A 17,160-nucleotide genomic window follows, 5' to 3' on the forward strand; every position below is an offset into this window, starting at 1 on the left:
AAGTATTATTATTTCAAAAATATGTCACGTATTGTGAGAAGTATTATTAGGGCTTGTGAAACCTGTCAAAAGGTTAAAGTTAATAACAAATCCAAGCGTTATAAATTATATGCTGTAATTCCTCGAGGTTTGTGGGATCTACTGTCATTAGATTTTTTCGGCCCTCTGCCTCGGAGTTCAGGAGGATTCACATATGTGTTTGTTGTAATGGAATGTTGGTCCAAACATGTGAAACTGTATACTTTGAAACGAGCGAATACAGCAAGCGTTATACGCTGCCTCACCCGAAATTACTTTGTTAACTGGGGCATTCCTAAACGACTTATGTCTGACAACGGTAGTGCCTTTATTAGTCAAAGATTTCAAGATATAATAAGACAATATGGAATCAAACATATCTTAATTTCGAAATATCACCCTCAAAGTAATTTAGTAGAAAGAGTCATGAAAGAATTAGGACGATTATGTAGAACTTATTGTGCACATAAACATACTCGGTGGGCCAAACTAATGCCTGAATTCGAAAAGATATTAAATGAATTGCCTCACCTAACGACGGGATTATCACCTATAGAAATTTTAGGCAAACGAATTATAGGTGAGCCTTTACTAGCTGCTTTACCTTGGCCACCAGTAAATGAGATCCAACAATGTATCCCAGACGAAAAAGTTTGCGAACAGATTGTAAAAAATGCCGAACGGAGAATTAAAAGTTATAATCAACAGGCTATAGAACCCTCATTTCAGGTAGGAGATCTTGTGTTAGTACGATCTCATCCTAAAAGTTCTAAGATCGGTAAGGAATGTAGAAAATTCTTCTTGATCTTTGAAGGTCCATATGTTGTACATAAGATTGTACATCCCAAAGCATTACTTCTTATGGAACCTTCATCAGGTGTAATTAAAGGATTATATAGTGTTGATCAAATGAAACTCTTCATTCCTAAATAAGTTAATATTTAGTATATGTTACACACGGAAGAGCGTTCATAGTTTATTCATGTGGAGTTTTCGTGATAGTTGCGTATTATTTTAAAGAATAGAACAGAAAGCTTAGACAAGTGTCCTACAATAATCTACTGGTACTTCAAAAAGAGAAAGATAACCCAAAGGGGGATTTATATGGAAGAAATTTTGCTCTTAGGTCAAAAGGAATTTTGCATATTTCAAATTTACTCGGATAGTAGGAACCAAAGGGGATGGTTAACAGTTTTAGGGACCATGGGCGTCCAGAGCTATATGGCTCACGAGAACATAGCAGAGTGCCTTTAATAGAGGTTTGCAATAGTGTTAATATAGAACACACCAAACGGGGCTCTCTCGCTTGTTTCTCCTAAATAAATGGCCATTACCCAACAAGGTGTCCGAAGGTAAAGAAAGCCGTGCCGAGATTCTAAAGAGAGTTTTGCTTGATTTCTTCTTGACCTCAGGCATAAATAAGGTATTAGGGAAGAGAATGACGTAAAGTAAATAGTACTATTAGTTATTGTGAGAAACTTATTAGTAATATACATTCTTGAAAAGAATAACTCTAGTAAATAAATGAAACTGAAATTAATCTATCACAATTTGAACGCTCTGTCCTAATGTACAACGTTAAAGAACGTACTAAATTAGTATTTATTAGCAACTATTAACTGAAGAGGAGCAATCTCCCTATATTCGGTTACGAATTACCATAAGAGCACAATTAAGAGTAAATGACAAATAGTCACAACGGTATCGTGTTAAAAGGATTAAATCTCTCTAATAGCAAGGACTCTAGGTTACGTAAAATGTGAGGAAAATGTATTAACAGTTAAATATTGTATATTGAACAGTTTTAATTTCGGTTAAAACCTGAAAAACTGAGCTTGTGGGTGGGGTATGTAGTGGGACGAAATTAAACGTCACCCATCCACCAAGTCAGCCCAGTTTGCAGGTGACTATAAGTTTAATTTAGTTTTTGTTTATGTGTTTTCTTATTATTTGTAATAAATGTGAATTATCTAAAAGTTTTGTATTTTTTTAATGTGTTTCATGTACGGAGAGATCGGCGCAACGAACGGGGACAGCATCTTCGTTGCCGCGACCAGAGAGGAAATTGCTGGCCGCTATACGTCGCGGGTCGACAGCCAAGGAGCAACAGAAGATCCTGGAACCGAGTTGTTGCGTCGTGTTTCTAAAAAAATTAAAAATGAATTTTTATACTCTTTTTGTACAACAATGACGTCATAATGATCTTAACCTTATTGAAAAGTTAGTCACTGTCTGTCAACGCTCAAGTTCACATCTGTATGTGTAGGAAGCTAATAAAATAGTGTATGCTACTAAAGCTGAAACACGTGTCTTGAAGATTTATTTATGAAGAGTTATGTGAACGGATTAATAATATATTTGACAAGATTATTGATTCAGACAGCGTTGGCCGAAACTTTGAATCTAAAAAGTTTATTTAATGTGTGATTCTGATATCGATTAGATCAAGATAACGTGTGTCGATATAATTTTCTGAGGAGAAACAAACGAAATTTAAATTGGGAAAAAGTTACGAAAACCAATTGGCCCAAGTGATGTAATTTTCTGCACACGACTCAACTGATGTTTTACAGTTTCGTTCAAGAACCATTCTATGACAATTTAAAAAGAATATGAATCATTTTTGAAGTGGGTTGTAACTGACGTAGGTGACGAAGTCTGCACATGGTCATATAACAAACGAAAACCTAATAAAACGTCGTTACACCGCACCGGGATTGGAATGACTCCTTACCCTCTCCCTTAAAACCCACATCCTTTCGTCTTTCCCTCTCCTTCCCTCTTTCCTGATGAGGCAACAGTTTGTTGCGAAAGCTCAAATTTTGTGTGTATGTTTGTGTTTGTTTGTGTGTCTGTCGACCTGCCAGCACTTTCATTTGGTAAGTCACATCATCTTTGTTTTTAGATACATTTCTCCTACGTGGAATGTTTCCCTATATATATATGGAAACTTTCCACGTGGAAAAAATATATCTAAAAACTTACCAAACAAAAGTGTTGGTATGTTGATAGAGACAATAACAAACACAAACACACACACAAATTTCAAGCTTTCCCGACCCACGGTTGCTTCATCAGGAAATAGGGAAGGAGAGGGAAAGACGAAAGGATGTGGGTTTTAAGGGAGAGGGTAAGGAGTCATTCCAGTCCCGGGAGCGGAATGACTCCTTACCCTCTCCCTTAAAACACACATCCTTTCGTCTTTCCCTCTCCTTCCCTATTTCCTGATGAAGCAACCGTGGGTTGCGAAAGCTTGAAATTTGTGTGTGTGTTTGTTATTGTCTCTATCAACATACCAACGCCTTCGTTTGGTAAGTTACAGCATCTTTATACTGTGAAGCAGTAGTCAAAATGCCTGATGCCTTAAACAGACCATGGTGAGCACCACATATTATTCTTCCAGCAAAGTAGACTTCATTTCTTAACGATGAGTTACCCCAAATCATCATTCCATATGACTTTACAGAATGAAAATACAAAATATATTTTAACTTACTGATTTATCCCTACCAAAAATTTGCTTTGATTCAAAATGGAAATTTAGCTGAACCAAGTTGCGTTTTTCCAGTTTCAATTCTCATCAATGTGGATGCCTGCAATTTTTGGAGCTTCCATCCTAATTATTGTTTATTTACTGTGTGTTACACTTACCACTCAAGTCGATCCCCTAGATGGGCAGAACTAAACACGCAATGTCATTTTTAAATTGAGAGTGAGACCATTTGCAGAAAACCACTCAATATTACTTTTAAGGACATAATTTATTACTTCTTCAGTAGCTATATGTGTCTTTGTACTGATCACTACAGTAGTGCAACTGTAATTCTATTCCTTCTATGTTAGATGGAAGATCAAATAATATACGGGACTGCAGCTGGGTGATGTTGTTGACAACTGCCAATACTTCAACAAGTGACCACCCTTTCCTCTTCAAGGAATAGCTGTTGAAAATGACAGGCTGGTCACCTGTCAAAATACTGGCAGTTCTTGATGAAATTACCCAGTTGTAATTCCATACATTATTTAAACACTATATATGTCATGAGAAACTCAGGTCTCAGATGGTAGATCATTGGCATATATGAGAAAAAATAGTCAAGCTAAAATAGAGGTTTGTGGAATGCCGTAATGATTTCTCCCCAGTCAGGAGAATTTTTCCTGCTTACATTGGTTGGCATACTGTCAATTCCATATGAAAGAAAAACATATATACTATAAGAAGAACTTTAAATTTAATAGTCTACCCAGAATAGTGCAAACTAGCCACATCAAATCCATTTAATACACATAACACACTGTCACCTAATAATCAACATCCTGTTTCATACATCCCAGTAATTTCTAAAATAAATTTGTGCTCATTAATTTGAATATAATAACCTAGCATGTTCTGTGCAGTCTGGGTTCAGATTTAGCCTCTGGATGGCGAAAGCAGTTAAGACATTGTAAAAAAGGAAATCTTTTCATTGCCATTACTCCTGTAGAGTGCAGCTGTGTGCAATATAATCAGCTGGAGCTTGAAGTAGGGTCTCATGTTGCCAATGTGTTAATCTCAGTTCTTTTCTTATTTTTGAGAATGGGAGTTAGTTTGTAGAGCTACATCTGTAGCTACCATTATTATAAAACACCAAAAATTCTAAGACAAATGTGGTTAAAATATATGAATCTCTGAAACTCACAAGGGACACACTTAATCAAAACTGCACCTCCTAATCTTTCACACATCTGCACATCATGCACAGAAAATGTACCTATCAACCAATTCGCCACATGTGGGAATGAAGCAACTTATTGCTTCTATATGGCACTCCATACTCACAAAGGAACTTACCAAATGGCCCTCTCCGATTTTCTTCATACATAAGGGCTTTTCAGGTCAGTATTCAGACACAAATCTTCTAAAGCAGAATGACACAATTCTCAAAAATAAATAAATAAAATAAAAATTACAAAAAATTGATATTTCCAAGCACTGTAAAGGACAAAGAACTGCAATCATGGGATCATTGTTTGAATGTCAATAGTAGGGTACTTTCTTTTGATGTCAATATTTGAAAACAAATGGATATATTAATTAACAAATACTAAACATAATTATTTAAATGAAAATATATTATTTTTCATTTTAATTAATGGTCACAAGGAAATAAATTAAAATATGACAGATATATGTGTAAGGCCTTTTCATGAAATATAATTTTTTTTAATTTACATCACTGATATTTTTCAATCCCTGGAAATAAAAAAGTATTCAATTTTCTATATGATGATTCACAATTTTCCAAAAAATTTTAATTTATCATGAGTACTTGCATTTTCATGTGAATACTAATTAAAAATAAAAAGATATTATTTCTATTAAAATTATGATTCAATGCTTGTTAAATAACGTTAACCTTTCTCACAACACAGAATTTAAATAAAAGGCTGTAGAATGCTATTAGAGATATGCAAAATACCAACTTCACAATTACAATCCAATTACGCTACAATGTAAGCTACAGCTGGATTCGTTACAACACCGCATAATGTTTTGTATGTAACAGTGCTCGGAAACCTATCTTCAAAAGGAAATTTTTTATTGTTTTAGAGATATGATTCTTACTTTTTTTAGGAAACTGATGTCTGGAAACGGTCTCCAAATCCTGTAAGAATGAAGCAAGTAAGAGATGGTCACCTGAATGTTTTACCAATGGGAACCTGATCTCCAGTCTCTGCTTGTTTCCTATTACATGACATGAAGACATACTGTGTCTTCTAGCTACCACTTTCTCATATCTTGGTTAAAACAACAGTCTAGATCACAATGATATTTATTAATTATGACCGGATTCAACTTTAAGTTAAAATCATGTTCAGAATGTGAGCCCTGCAAGGGTAAGAATAGCAGAGGTACAGAGAGTACTAAAACACATAAAATTACAAGAAAATACACAAATATCCCTATAGCTGGTGTTGGCGGCTCCTCAGCTAATCTCTTGGTAACACAATTGTAACTGTGAGTGATGACCGTAGAGCCTTGCATAAAACAGTGTGAAATTCCCACACTAAGCACAGATTACATCAACACCAGCCAATGGAAATGTTTCACAAAAAGTGAAATGTGGATGTTATATGAAATTTTCAAACTATGTTCTCGCCTGCTGCTACACTCACCTGACGTCCAGAAGTTCTCTGCTCATCTCACTGAAAACTAATTTACTTTCTACTAATTATTAAATGGTGTAGCGGAATTGTTTGTAATGTAATTTGTATAGTTTGTATTTGTGTTGTTTGTTTGTAGTGTAATTTATATTGTTTAATCTGCCAACATGTGTGACAAATGTGGATGTTGTCGTAGATTAGTGAGCATGGGAGTGAAAAGTCAGGATTGTGCGTTGGTGTTTCACTGGGGTGATTATAGTGGGGAAGCTGTTATAGTGCCAAATGAGGCTCACCAATGGAGTTGTAGTTTATGTAGCCATGACAAGAAAATCGTAGAACAGGGAAAACAGATTTGTGCCCTTCAGGCTGTGTACTTCGAATTAGACAGGTTGAAGGGGGAAAGAGAGATTGGGAGCTGGGGACAGGTAATAAGTCGTAGTCAGAAGGTGAAAACCCCAGAAATCACTCTTCAGATTCTAGTGAGAAATCATTTTGATTTGTTACCTGAATTAGAAGAGCCTCAAACAGTTTTTGAGCAAAGTAGGGTGCAGCGGACTCATAGTAACAATTGTAATGCTAGGTCGGGAGTAAAGTCAAGCAGAAAGAAAAGTCCTGCTGTTAGGTAGCAGTCATGGGAGAGGTGTAGGCCAGTTGCTACAGGATAGGCTAGGAGTCAAGTATCACGTCACAAGCATTGTGCAACCTAGTGCTAAGCTTAGCCAGGTTACAGAAAACCTAGGGGCCTTGTGCAAAGATTTTGATGGTGAGGACCATGTTCTTGTAGTAGGAGGAGCAGGAAAGAGTCTGGCTAGCAATTCAGAAAATAGTATTAGGTGTGATCTGGATGTAATAGGAGCAGCAACAGCTCACATTCATGTGGGGTTTGTGGATGTTTTGCAGCATCATGACTGGCCCTGGGTTAATACGGCTGACAACTCAACCCTGTTAACAGAGAGCTGGATAGGTGGTGGAGGGGGGGGGGGGGGGTGTTACTGTTGGCAGAAACTAAATATCACATCTGTGCTGTGCCTGTTGATGCAATTGTGAGGTGGGGTTACACTACTCATGACCTGTACCTGAATAGGAGGGGGAAGGATAGATTAGTTGATCTTCTTGCAGAAAATGTAAGGGGGGCCACATGCACACAAGCCAAAATCCCTGTGATTACTGGAGTCGGAGGGACACATTTTTTAGGTTAGAGTCAGGCTGCAGACAGAGAGTACTGAAAGAGATTAAAACAGAACAGCAACATAATGTCTGTAGCAGTATCCAAAGAAATAAAATTTGTATGTTTCATCAGAAAATTAGAAGATTGAAAAATAAGATAGATGAGCTTCTCGTATGCCTAGAAAATGTGATAAATTCTGAAGGTATAGATGTTTTGTGTCTCTCAGAACACCATGTAACCACAGGGATGGAGAAGTTAAAATTAAGGGATTACAGATTAGCATCTTACTCATGTAGAGTCAACACAGAAAAAGGAGGAGTTGCTACTAATATAAAAACTGGACACAAAGTCAAAAATATTGAAACAAATAGTTTTTGTGTAGATCAGATCCTTGAAGCATGTGCTTGTGAGTTGCTACTGCAATTTACGTCTATAGTAACTGTAACAATCTACAGATTTCCTCAAGGTAACGTTCAGCTATTCATGAAAAATCTAGAGGCATTATTGAGCTACCTGTCAGACAAAAAGAAACAGTTAGTGGTTTGTGGTGATTTTAATGTAGATTTCTTAGAAGATACGAATAGGAAAAATGAGCTACAATCTTGTTTGGTTGTTTCAATCTAGTGTCTGTTGTAAATTTTCCAACTCATGTGCAGCAGGATAGTAGGTCACTTATTGATAACATTTTCATAGACAGTGCTCAGGCAGAAACAATTAGTGTGTACCCAGTTGTTAATAGGCTATCTGATCATGAAACACAGTTGATGGAAATAACACATATAGCACCTTACAGGCTTCAGGCAGGTTCATACAAGGCAGGGAGGCTTATTGATCTGAACAAGGTACAGAGTTTTAAGAGCAGCCTAGAAGAGGTAGAATGGGATGAAGTATACACAGAAAATGATGCTCATGCCAAATTCAATTTATTCCACCGTAAATTTGTCTCAGTATTTGAGAGTTACATTCCTGAAACGTTGTCCAAAAAAGCCACTACAAAGTCAAGTAAGCCATGGATTACTAAGGGAATTAAGATATCGTGTAAGAGGAAGAGGGAAATATATGGACAGGCCAGAATAAGTCAGGATCCATCATTACTTGCTTACTACAAAAGATGCTGTAATATTTTAAGGAAAGTCATTAAGTAGTCGAGAAGCTTATGTGTTCTGACAGAAATTAATAATGCAGTTAATAAGATTAAAACTACATGGAATATTGTCAAACGGGAGACGGGGCAACCTGACAGTGCACACCATACCATAACAATAACAATGAGGCTAAATGGCGATGTTGTGAGTGATAATTCACGAGTTGCAAGTATTTTTAACAATCACTTTCTGAATGTAGCAGCAAAAATAGGGTTAAAGGGTTCAGTTGAAGAAGCAAAAAAATATGTTAAAATGTAATTCCCCAGGACTTTATGAATAGCATCAAAATCCCCCATTGAAATTAAGGGAATTATAAATATACTGAAAAACAAGAGCTCACGTGGTGTTGATGGAGTCTCTAACATAATTTTGAAGCATTGCTCTAATTTAATAAGTGGAGTCCTTAGTGATATATGTAATGCTTCACTGGCACAGGGAATTTTTCCAGACAAATTGAAATACACAATTGTCAAACCTCTTCATAAGAAAGGGGACAAGAGTGACTTAAGTAATTATAGACCAATCTCATTGCTGACTTCATTTTCTAAAATATTCAAAAAAGTTATGTATTCAAGAGTAGTCTCACATTTAAGTGAAAATAATTTACTCAGCATGTCACAGTTCGGATTCCAGAACGGTTACTCAACTGAGAATGCTATCTACACATTTACCCATCAAATATTACAAGCCCTAAATAACAAATTATCACCAGCTGGTATTTTTGTGATCTTTCCAAGGCATTTGACTGTGTGGATCATGTCACACTCTTAGGAAAACTCCGGTTTTATGGAATTGACGGCTATACGCACAGCTGGTTTGAATCATACTTAACGAATAGAAAGCAAAAAGTTGTGCTGAATAACACAAATAATGTTGGGAGGGTGGTAAATTCTAGTGAATGGGGAGTTATCACAGAGGGAGTCCCACAGGGTTCAATTTTGGGCCCTCTGCCGTTCCTTATTCATGTGAATGAGCTCTCACTTAACGTTCAGCAAGCAGAACTAGTACCTTTTGCAGATGACACGAGTGTTATAATAAATCCCATTCCAGAAAAAGCAGCTGAAGATAGTGTTAGGATGTCTTTCAAAGAATTATTAAGTGATTCTCAGGAAATGGACTCTCCCTTGTTTTGAAAAAAAAAAAAAAAAAAAGAACCCTCACTATATCCAGTCTGTACACCAAATAGAGTCATACCAACAATTGATGTAGCATATGTACAGGGTTCAGTTAACAGGGTAGATTTCTCCAAATTTTTGGGTGTTCTCATTGGTGACAACTGGAACTGGAAGAAGCATATTACTGAGCTTCTCAAACAACTAAGTTCAGCTTCTTTCGCTCTTCGTATAATCGCTAGTCTTGGTAATAAACAGATCAGCCTCCTAATGTATTTGCACATTTCCACTCAATAATATCTTATGGAATAGTTCTCTGGGGTAACTCACCACTTAGGCATAAAGTATTGATTGCACAAAAGAGAGCAGTGCGAATAATTAGTGGTGTTCACCCAAGGACATCATGTAGGCACCTATTCAAGGAATTAGGTATTTTAACTGCACCATCAGAGTACATATATTCGCTAGTGAAATTCATTATAAATAATCCACCTCAATTCGCAAAGTACAGTGATGTTCATACGTACAACACTAGAGGGAAAAATGACCTTTCCTATCCGTTATTGAAGCTGTCAGTTGCTCAAAAAGGAGTACATTATTCAGCAACAAAAATCTTTGATCATTTGCCCATCAACATCAAGTGTCTGGCAGGTACCAGATCAAGTTTTAAATCTAGCTTAAAATCATTTCTTTTGGACAACTCCTTCTATTCCATGGAAGAGTTTCTGTTTCAGAACTGGTAAAAAAAAAGAAAAAAAATTGTACCCCTAAATGTAGTTGCATGTGTACAACTACAAATTTCAGTAATATTAATATTAGCATTATTCATGTGTGTAAATATATCTTGTGATCTGACTTGCTCCACATCATATCGATAAAATAATCACGAAAATAATCTAAGGAACATGACATAACTAAACTAAAATAGGCCAGGTACGAATATGTAAGCAGTTCAATCATTACACATCATCAGACAAATAGACTTTTTTGTTAAAAACAGCTGAAATTACAGAATGAGTGAGGAAGGACTGTCACCTAATGACACTGATATAAATGACACAAACATTGTTCTTATCAATATTTTGCCAATAAACAAATGAACTAGAGAGAAGTAATTATATCTATAATTATAAGTACATGCAGATATCATGTGAAAATATAATTTAGGAATAAATACATTAAAAGATACACCCATTAAAATATATAAATGTCATCATCTATTTGTTAGGCAGCGCTCTCTAGTGCGTATTTGAAAAACCGGTCCTATCATGGAGATCTACACTGTTATTTTAATCAAATTATAGCACAAGATTGCTGTTCTCCTATGGACATTGCTGTCTATGTTTATGGACTTTCTCATGTCACTATCTCACATTTCTAACCAAATCTTCTCACTTGCTTTTCCCTTGTCAGCCAGCTGGAGTAGCCTTGCGGTTATAGGCGCTACAGTCAGGAACCGAGCGACCACTACAGTCGCAGGTCCAAATCCTGCCTCGAGCATGGATTTGTGTGATGTCCTTAGGTTAGTTAGGTTTAATTAGTTCTAAGTTCTAGGCGACTGATGACCTCAGAAGTTAAGTTGCATAGTGTTCAGAGCCATTTGAGCCATTTTTCTTTCCATTGTCACCTCCTCAATCATTACATTTTTTTGCTTTTCACTACAGATTAATCTGCAGTTTGCTTCTCATATAGTTTTGCTTCTATTTTGCATTTTGTCTCTTGTTGTCAAACATTCTCTCTTTTATGGTTATATTTCTAGTGTTTCCTTCTCTTACTTCAGATTTTTTTTCTGTCTTCTCAGTCACTCCTTAGCGCTCAGATTTTTCAATCTTGTAGGTTGTCAGAATCTTCTTATTTTACTCCTTATCCTGTTCAGCAGTTTCCCAGGTGAATGACTCCAGTCAAACCAATAAGGTACTTGTTCTTTAAATTTTTAATATTCAATAAGACTTTCAATTACCTTATTTATCTCAAAGGAATACTCAGTTTCCATAGAAGGATGATCACAACTACACGAGAACCTATACAGAAATCATAAATTTAGTCACTGTGAAGCAATGGAATGAACAATCATTCCACTTTATGGGCGCATGATTAGTATTATAGTAACACAACTACTGTAACAAACTTGTGTTGAATGGATATGGAAATGTCAATCTTGTGTTGTTAATTGCAATCCACAACCTGTTTATAAATGGTCTTGAAGATTTAATATGTCATCTAAAATTAAGAAACAAAGAACTAGTGGTTTGCTGGTGATTTTGATACAGATGTCCTGAAAAACACTGTCAGTGAACAGTTACTGAAATCAATTACATTGTACTCAATTTAATTTCTACTGTAAATTTCCCAACTACAGTATACAAACGTTCTAAGACTGCCATTGATAATATCTTCATAGACAATTATAGGCAACTAAGCCACATTACAAAACCAGTAGTACGTGGGCTATCTGATCATGACATGCAACACCTAACATTAAATTCTGAAAATTGTCAGGGTAAAACATTTATCGGAAATGAGTACAGAAGGCCAACAAAACAGTAAAAAACTGAGAAATTTAGGAGATTGCTCAAAGAAATTAATTGGATAGATGTTTACAGCATCCGAGACACAAATGGAAAATACAAAACATTCATTAATAAAGTTAGCACCTTATGTGAAAATTGTTTTCCCCTGAAGGTAACTCAAATTAAGCAGAAGTCTAATAAGAAACCATGGATCACACAAGGGATAAAGATATCATGTGAGACAAAAAGGAAACTCTGTCCGATATGTATGAACACTTTTGATACTAGCATTATAGCTCATTACAAAAATTACTGCAAAATATTGAAGGAGGTTATCCAGAAATCTAAACACCTGCATTATTAGAAGAAGATAAATACATTCAGTAATAAAATAAAAACAATATGGGATGTAGTTAAGTCAGAGACAGGTAGACCAGAAATGAGGAGAAACAAATAGCTCTAAAAATAAATGAAACCCTGGTAACAAACACATGTTGTGGTGCAAACCATATAAACACGTATTTTGTCTCTGTTACTGATAGCATGGGGTTGTCAGGTTCAGTAAATAATGCAATGGAATATCTGAGCCCAGTGCACACAAGCAATCTCAGTAAAATGGAATTGACACTTACTTCACCTAAAGAAATAGAATCCATTATAAAGCTCTTGAAATCAAAGCATTCTAGTGGTTATGATAACATATCAACAAAGTTAATAAAAGAGTGTTCATGTGAGCTTAATCATATCTTAAGTTATTTGTGTAATCAATCACTTATCACAGGGACAGTCCCAGACTGGCTTAAATATACTGAAGTTATACCTCTCCACAAGAAAGGGAACAAAGAAATGCCGTCAAATTACCAACTGATCTCACTTTTGCCAGCTTTTTCAAAACTCTTTGAAAAGGTTATGTTCAAGCGTCTACTTAAGCACCTTAGAGAAAATAACATACTGTCAAAGTTACAGTTTGGGTTTCTTAAGGGTTCTGATATTGAGAAGGCTATTTACACTTACAGTGAAAATGTCCTTAATTCATTAGAAAACAAATTGGAGGCAACTGGCATATGTTGTGACCTGTCAAAGGCTTTTGACTGTGTGAATCACAGCATTCTTTTAAGTAAATTAAAATACTATGCCATCGCTGGCAGTGCTGCAAAGTGGTTTCAGTCATACCTTACTAATAGAAAACAAATGGTGTCATTACGTAACACTTCAGCAGTAGGCAATCAGACGTCATCTGACTGGGAAGAAATTACATGTGATGTTCCCCACAGTTCCATACTAGGTCCACTACTTTTTCTTGTGTTTATTAATGACCTGTCATCTGTTACATTACAAGATGCCAAGTTTTTCTTATTTGCAGGTGATACAAACATTGCAATAAATAGTAAATCAAATATAAATTTAGAAAGGGCAGCTAATGAAATTTTTAATGGCATTAATAAGTGGTCCATAGCCAATTCACTGCCATTAAACTTTGAAAAGACCCACTGTATGCAGTTCAGAACTTCCAAGAGGTTTCATTCATTAATTAAGACTTCGGGGCTGTATTGCCGTGGTCCATATATAAAACTTCTTCTCCTTCTTGACGTTTCATTGCCTACTGCGGGCAACATCTTTTGAGGCGAGTCGGCACTGGCTGCTAGGCGCTGGAGGTCCTGCTTATATAGAGCACTTAGATGGCGCCACCACTCATCACATGCTTTCGACTTTAAAACTATCTCTGGCTAGTGCCATCTCTCTCAATTACAGGTAATCGATTGTCACTTCGTTTGTACAAAGTCGACCGCCAGTTGCCGACTCACCTCAGAAGATGTTGCCCGCAGTAGGCAACGAAATGTCAGGAAGGAGAAGAAGTTTTATATATGGACCGTGGCAATTCGGCCCGGAAGTTTTAATTAATGAAGACGACGGCCATGAAAGCTTACATGTTACGAATCCAAGAGATTTCCTTCTAGTGTGTGTATAAAATATGATGACATGGAAATAGGAGAAGTTGAGAGTGTAAAATTCTTGGGATTACAACTTGATAATAAATTCAGTTGGGAGCGACATACTAACAAACTGCTAAAGTGCCTAAACAAGTCTGTGTTTGCAATGCAAATGATGTCAGATAGAGGAGATATAAATATAAAAAAAAAGTCATATTTCGCTTATTTTCACTCCATTATGTCATATGGTATCATACTTTGGGGTAACTCCACATACGGAGAAAAAAAGTTTAGAGTACAGAAGCGTATAATGAGAGTAATGTGTAGTGTAAATCCAAGAACACATGTCGAAACCTGATCAAAGAATTGGGCATACTAACCACAGCTTCTCAGTATATTTATTCCTTAATGAAGTTTGTTGTAAATAATACATCTCTTTTTCCAACTAACTGCTTAGTACACTGTATCAATACTAGGAATAAGAACAATATACATAAAGATTTAAAATCATTTACTCTTGCCTAGAAAGGAGTCCAGTATTCAGCAATGCATATTTTCAGTAAGTTACCAGCAACCATTAAGAGTTTAGTTTCAAACAAGGCACAATTTAAACATAATTTAAAAGAATTTTTGATGGCCAACTCCTCCTGTTCCATCCATGAATGTCTCAACAAGTGCAGTAGACCATTTACATCTTTGTAAAGTGTTTATCTGACATGTTCCACATCCAGAGGATTCCCTCTTTTGGGGTCTATGGAATGAATAATTAATCTAATCTAATCGAAGGTAATAGTTGGTGCTTATATTGTAAAGTGAATACACAGCCTCCACATCATCTGTTATGCAAAGAGTTAGAAAGTGCCCATAAAACTGGGTTGCTTTTATAGAAAATGTATTTATGTTAAACTGCAGACTGGTGTGTTGAGTATCTGAACTTAGTGTTGATATTTTTCTTGCAGACTTACACACAACATATTATGTCCTTGGTTCTATTCCTCAATTAAAGGATTAATGGATGTAAGGGGTAGAAACATGATTCTATGTTTTATGACTTACTTGGTCTGCTGTAATGGGGCAACAAAAACCATGTTCATATCACAATAAAGATTAATGTCAAGTTCAGAGATAAAAGAAGGCTTAATTCAAAATAGCCTGGTCAAATTCAGGTTGACATGGTGAGGCAAAGAGTAGAATGTAAGTAGTGAGAAAATCAAACATGCACTTATGACTGTTGAGTACACACATCACAAGCAAAAATGATACAAGATAAGAACATGTTAAGGAAATGTTTGCATGGGATGTAAACAATAATAACTTTTTACAATGTACAATAGTGGTGTAGAGGAAGTTGAGATGAACAGTTTTATACAGGACACTTGTGGTCTATCAAGTAGGGAAAGTAATGTGCCTCAAACTGACCTACAAAAAACACTACACTATATGCATTCCCAACGAGATTTTCATATTCTCTTGCTCCCTATGCACTATTAGTCCTAGAGAAAAAAAGATTTAACAGGACACTTGTTGTAGAAAATTAAATGTAGGTTAATTTTGTACTAGGACACATGGTATTCGAGTGACACAAGAAAAACATACAAACATCCCCCCCCCCCCCCCCCCACACACACACACACTGCCCCAACACAAATGCACACCCCTTCCATTCCCATCTGTCAGGATTTTTGGTATATTGTCTATGGCACTCCATCCTATGTCTGAACAAAAATTTGTGACTACATGAATTAGTTCTCATAATCGACCTGTTTTGGTCTTAATCAATGAGGCTATTACACCACCAGTTGAGCCAGCTATTTTGTTCACATTACTAATTTAAACACGCCCATGAGGACGATGAAAGAAAAATAACTTTTGTAAATATTATGCAAAAACTAATTACTGCCAATCTGATTAAAATTTAACCCTTACAAGAACATTACTTTCAAGGTCGGAATTTACACAAATGTCAATTTTACAATTTGTGACTAAACCAGTGGTGTAATAAGCCCAGTCAATGAACATAAAAAAAGGTCCAATATGAGAAATTTACGTACCTGCAAATTTTTCTACAGTGGCAGGACTGAGTGCCTTGAACAATTTACTAAAAATTCTGACCCCCTCCCCGTGTGTGTGTGTGTGTGTGTGTGGTGCGGATGAACATATCCCATTATGAAATTAAACTATATTAAATTTGCTACACAAAAATGGTTCTATTCGATTTTTTCTGTTAGGACTAGTAGTTTGCATACAGAGAGCTAGGGAATATTGAAAATCTAGTGTGCTGCACATGTGCTGTAGCTTCGGTGATTCTTGTAGGCCAGTTGAGGTACTTTCCACACTTGATAGACCATGTGCCTCCTGTACAAAATTGTTCATATCGACTTCCTACGCACCACTGTGGTTCACTGTAAAGATTACTGGCTACACATTGTTTAAATAAGAGGACTAATCATGACGAAACAACCAGTAAAATTTCTGAAAGCTCAAAATCAATATCTATGTTAGCTTTGCTGAGGTACTATCAGCTTTGCTAATTTATACATAGAAACTCTATTTTCATCTCTCACTGATAAAATGTAACTAAATCTCTTTTATAAATAACTGAGTTTTCTTACTTTTTGTAGCCCATTCGAAGAGCATTTCTCAGAGCTATGTAACTTCTTGCTCCAGTAGTACAGATGAAAACAACTGGATCATCTGGTTTTGGTTTATCAAAACCATATTTCTGCTTAAACATTTGATCTGGGACCTTCATAGCAGTAGTAAATTCACTCACTGAAATAAATACATTTTCATGAATTAGAGCTGAATAAGGTCAAAGTATACTTCATTTTAATTTTCAGTACAAATTTTTGGAATACACCATATATTTTGGGATCTTAAAACTTACTTCTACATCAAACTTCTAGGTCTTAATGAGTAAAGGAAGGCTTTAAAGTATAATAATTAGAACTACATGTATCTATTGTTGTTTGCTGAAGTTACGATTAGAAATTTACAATCCTGGTTAACTGAATAGTGGAAAAAGATTCTTCGGAATGTGAACTTTTAAATACAACAAAATCTCTACTGAATTATACTGTCTAGTTTGCAAAAACAGAGGATGCTACTTCAGTAACAATGTTATAACTAAGA

At 35.9% G+C, this 17,160-nt stretch overlaps 1 protein-coding gene across 2 annotated transcripts in view; it reads right to left on the reverse strand.

Moving 5' to 3' along the window:
• The window catches only part of LOC124781662 (thiosulfate:glutathione sulfurtransferase-like), a 312,880-nt gene that overhangs the window by 192,657 nt on the left and 103,063 nt on the right, over positions 1 to 17,160 (reverse strand). For both annotated transcript variants that reach the window (XM_047253879.1, XM_047253878.1), the window contains one exon: positions 16,641 to 16,800. In XM_047253879.1, coding sequence (XP_047109835.1) covers positions 16,641 to 16,800 — 160 coding nt within the window. The remainder of the gene's footprint in view (positions 1 to 16,640; positions 16,801 to 17,160) is intronic.

This window comes from Schistocerca piceifrons, chromosome 1 (assembly GCF_021461385.2).
Source record: "Schistocerca piceifrons isolate TAMUIC-IGC-003096 chromosome 1, iqSchPice1.1, whole genome shotgun sequence".
Lineage (NCBI taxonomy): Eukaryota > Metazoa > Arthropoda > Insecta > Orthoptera > Acrididae > Schistocerca > Schistocerca piceifrons.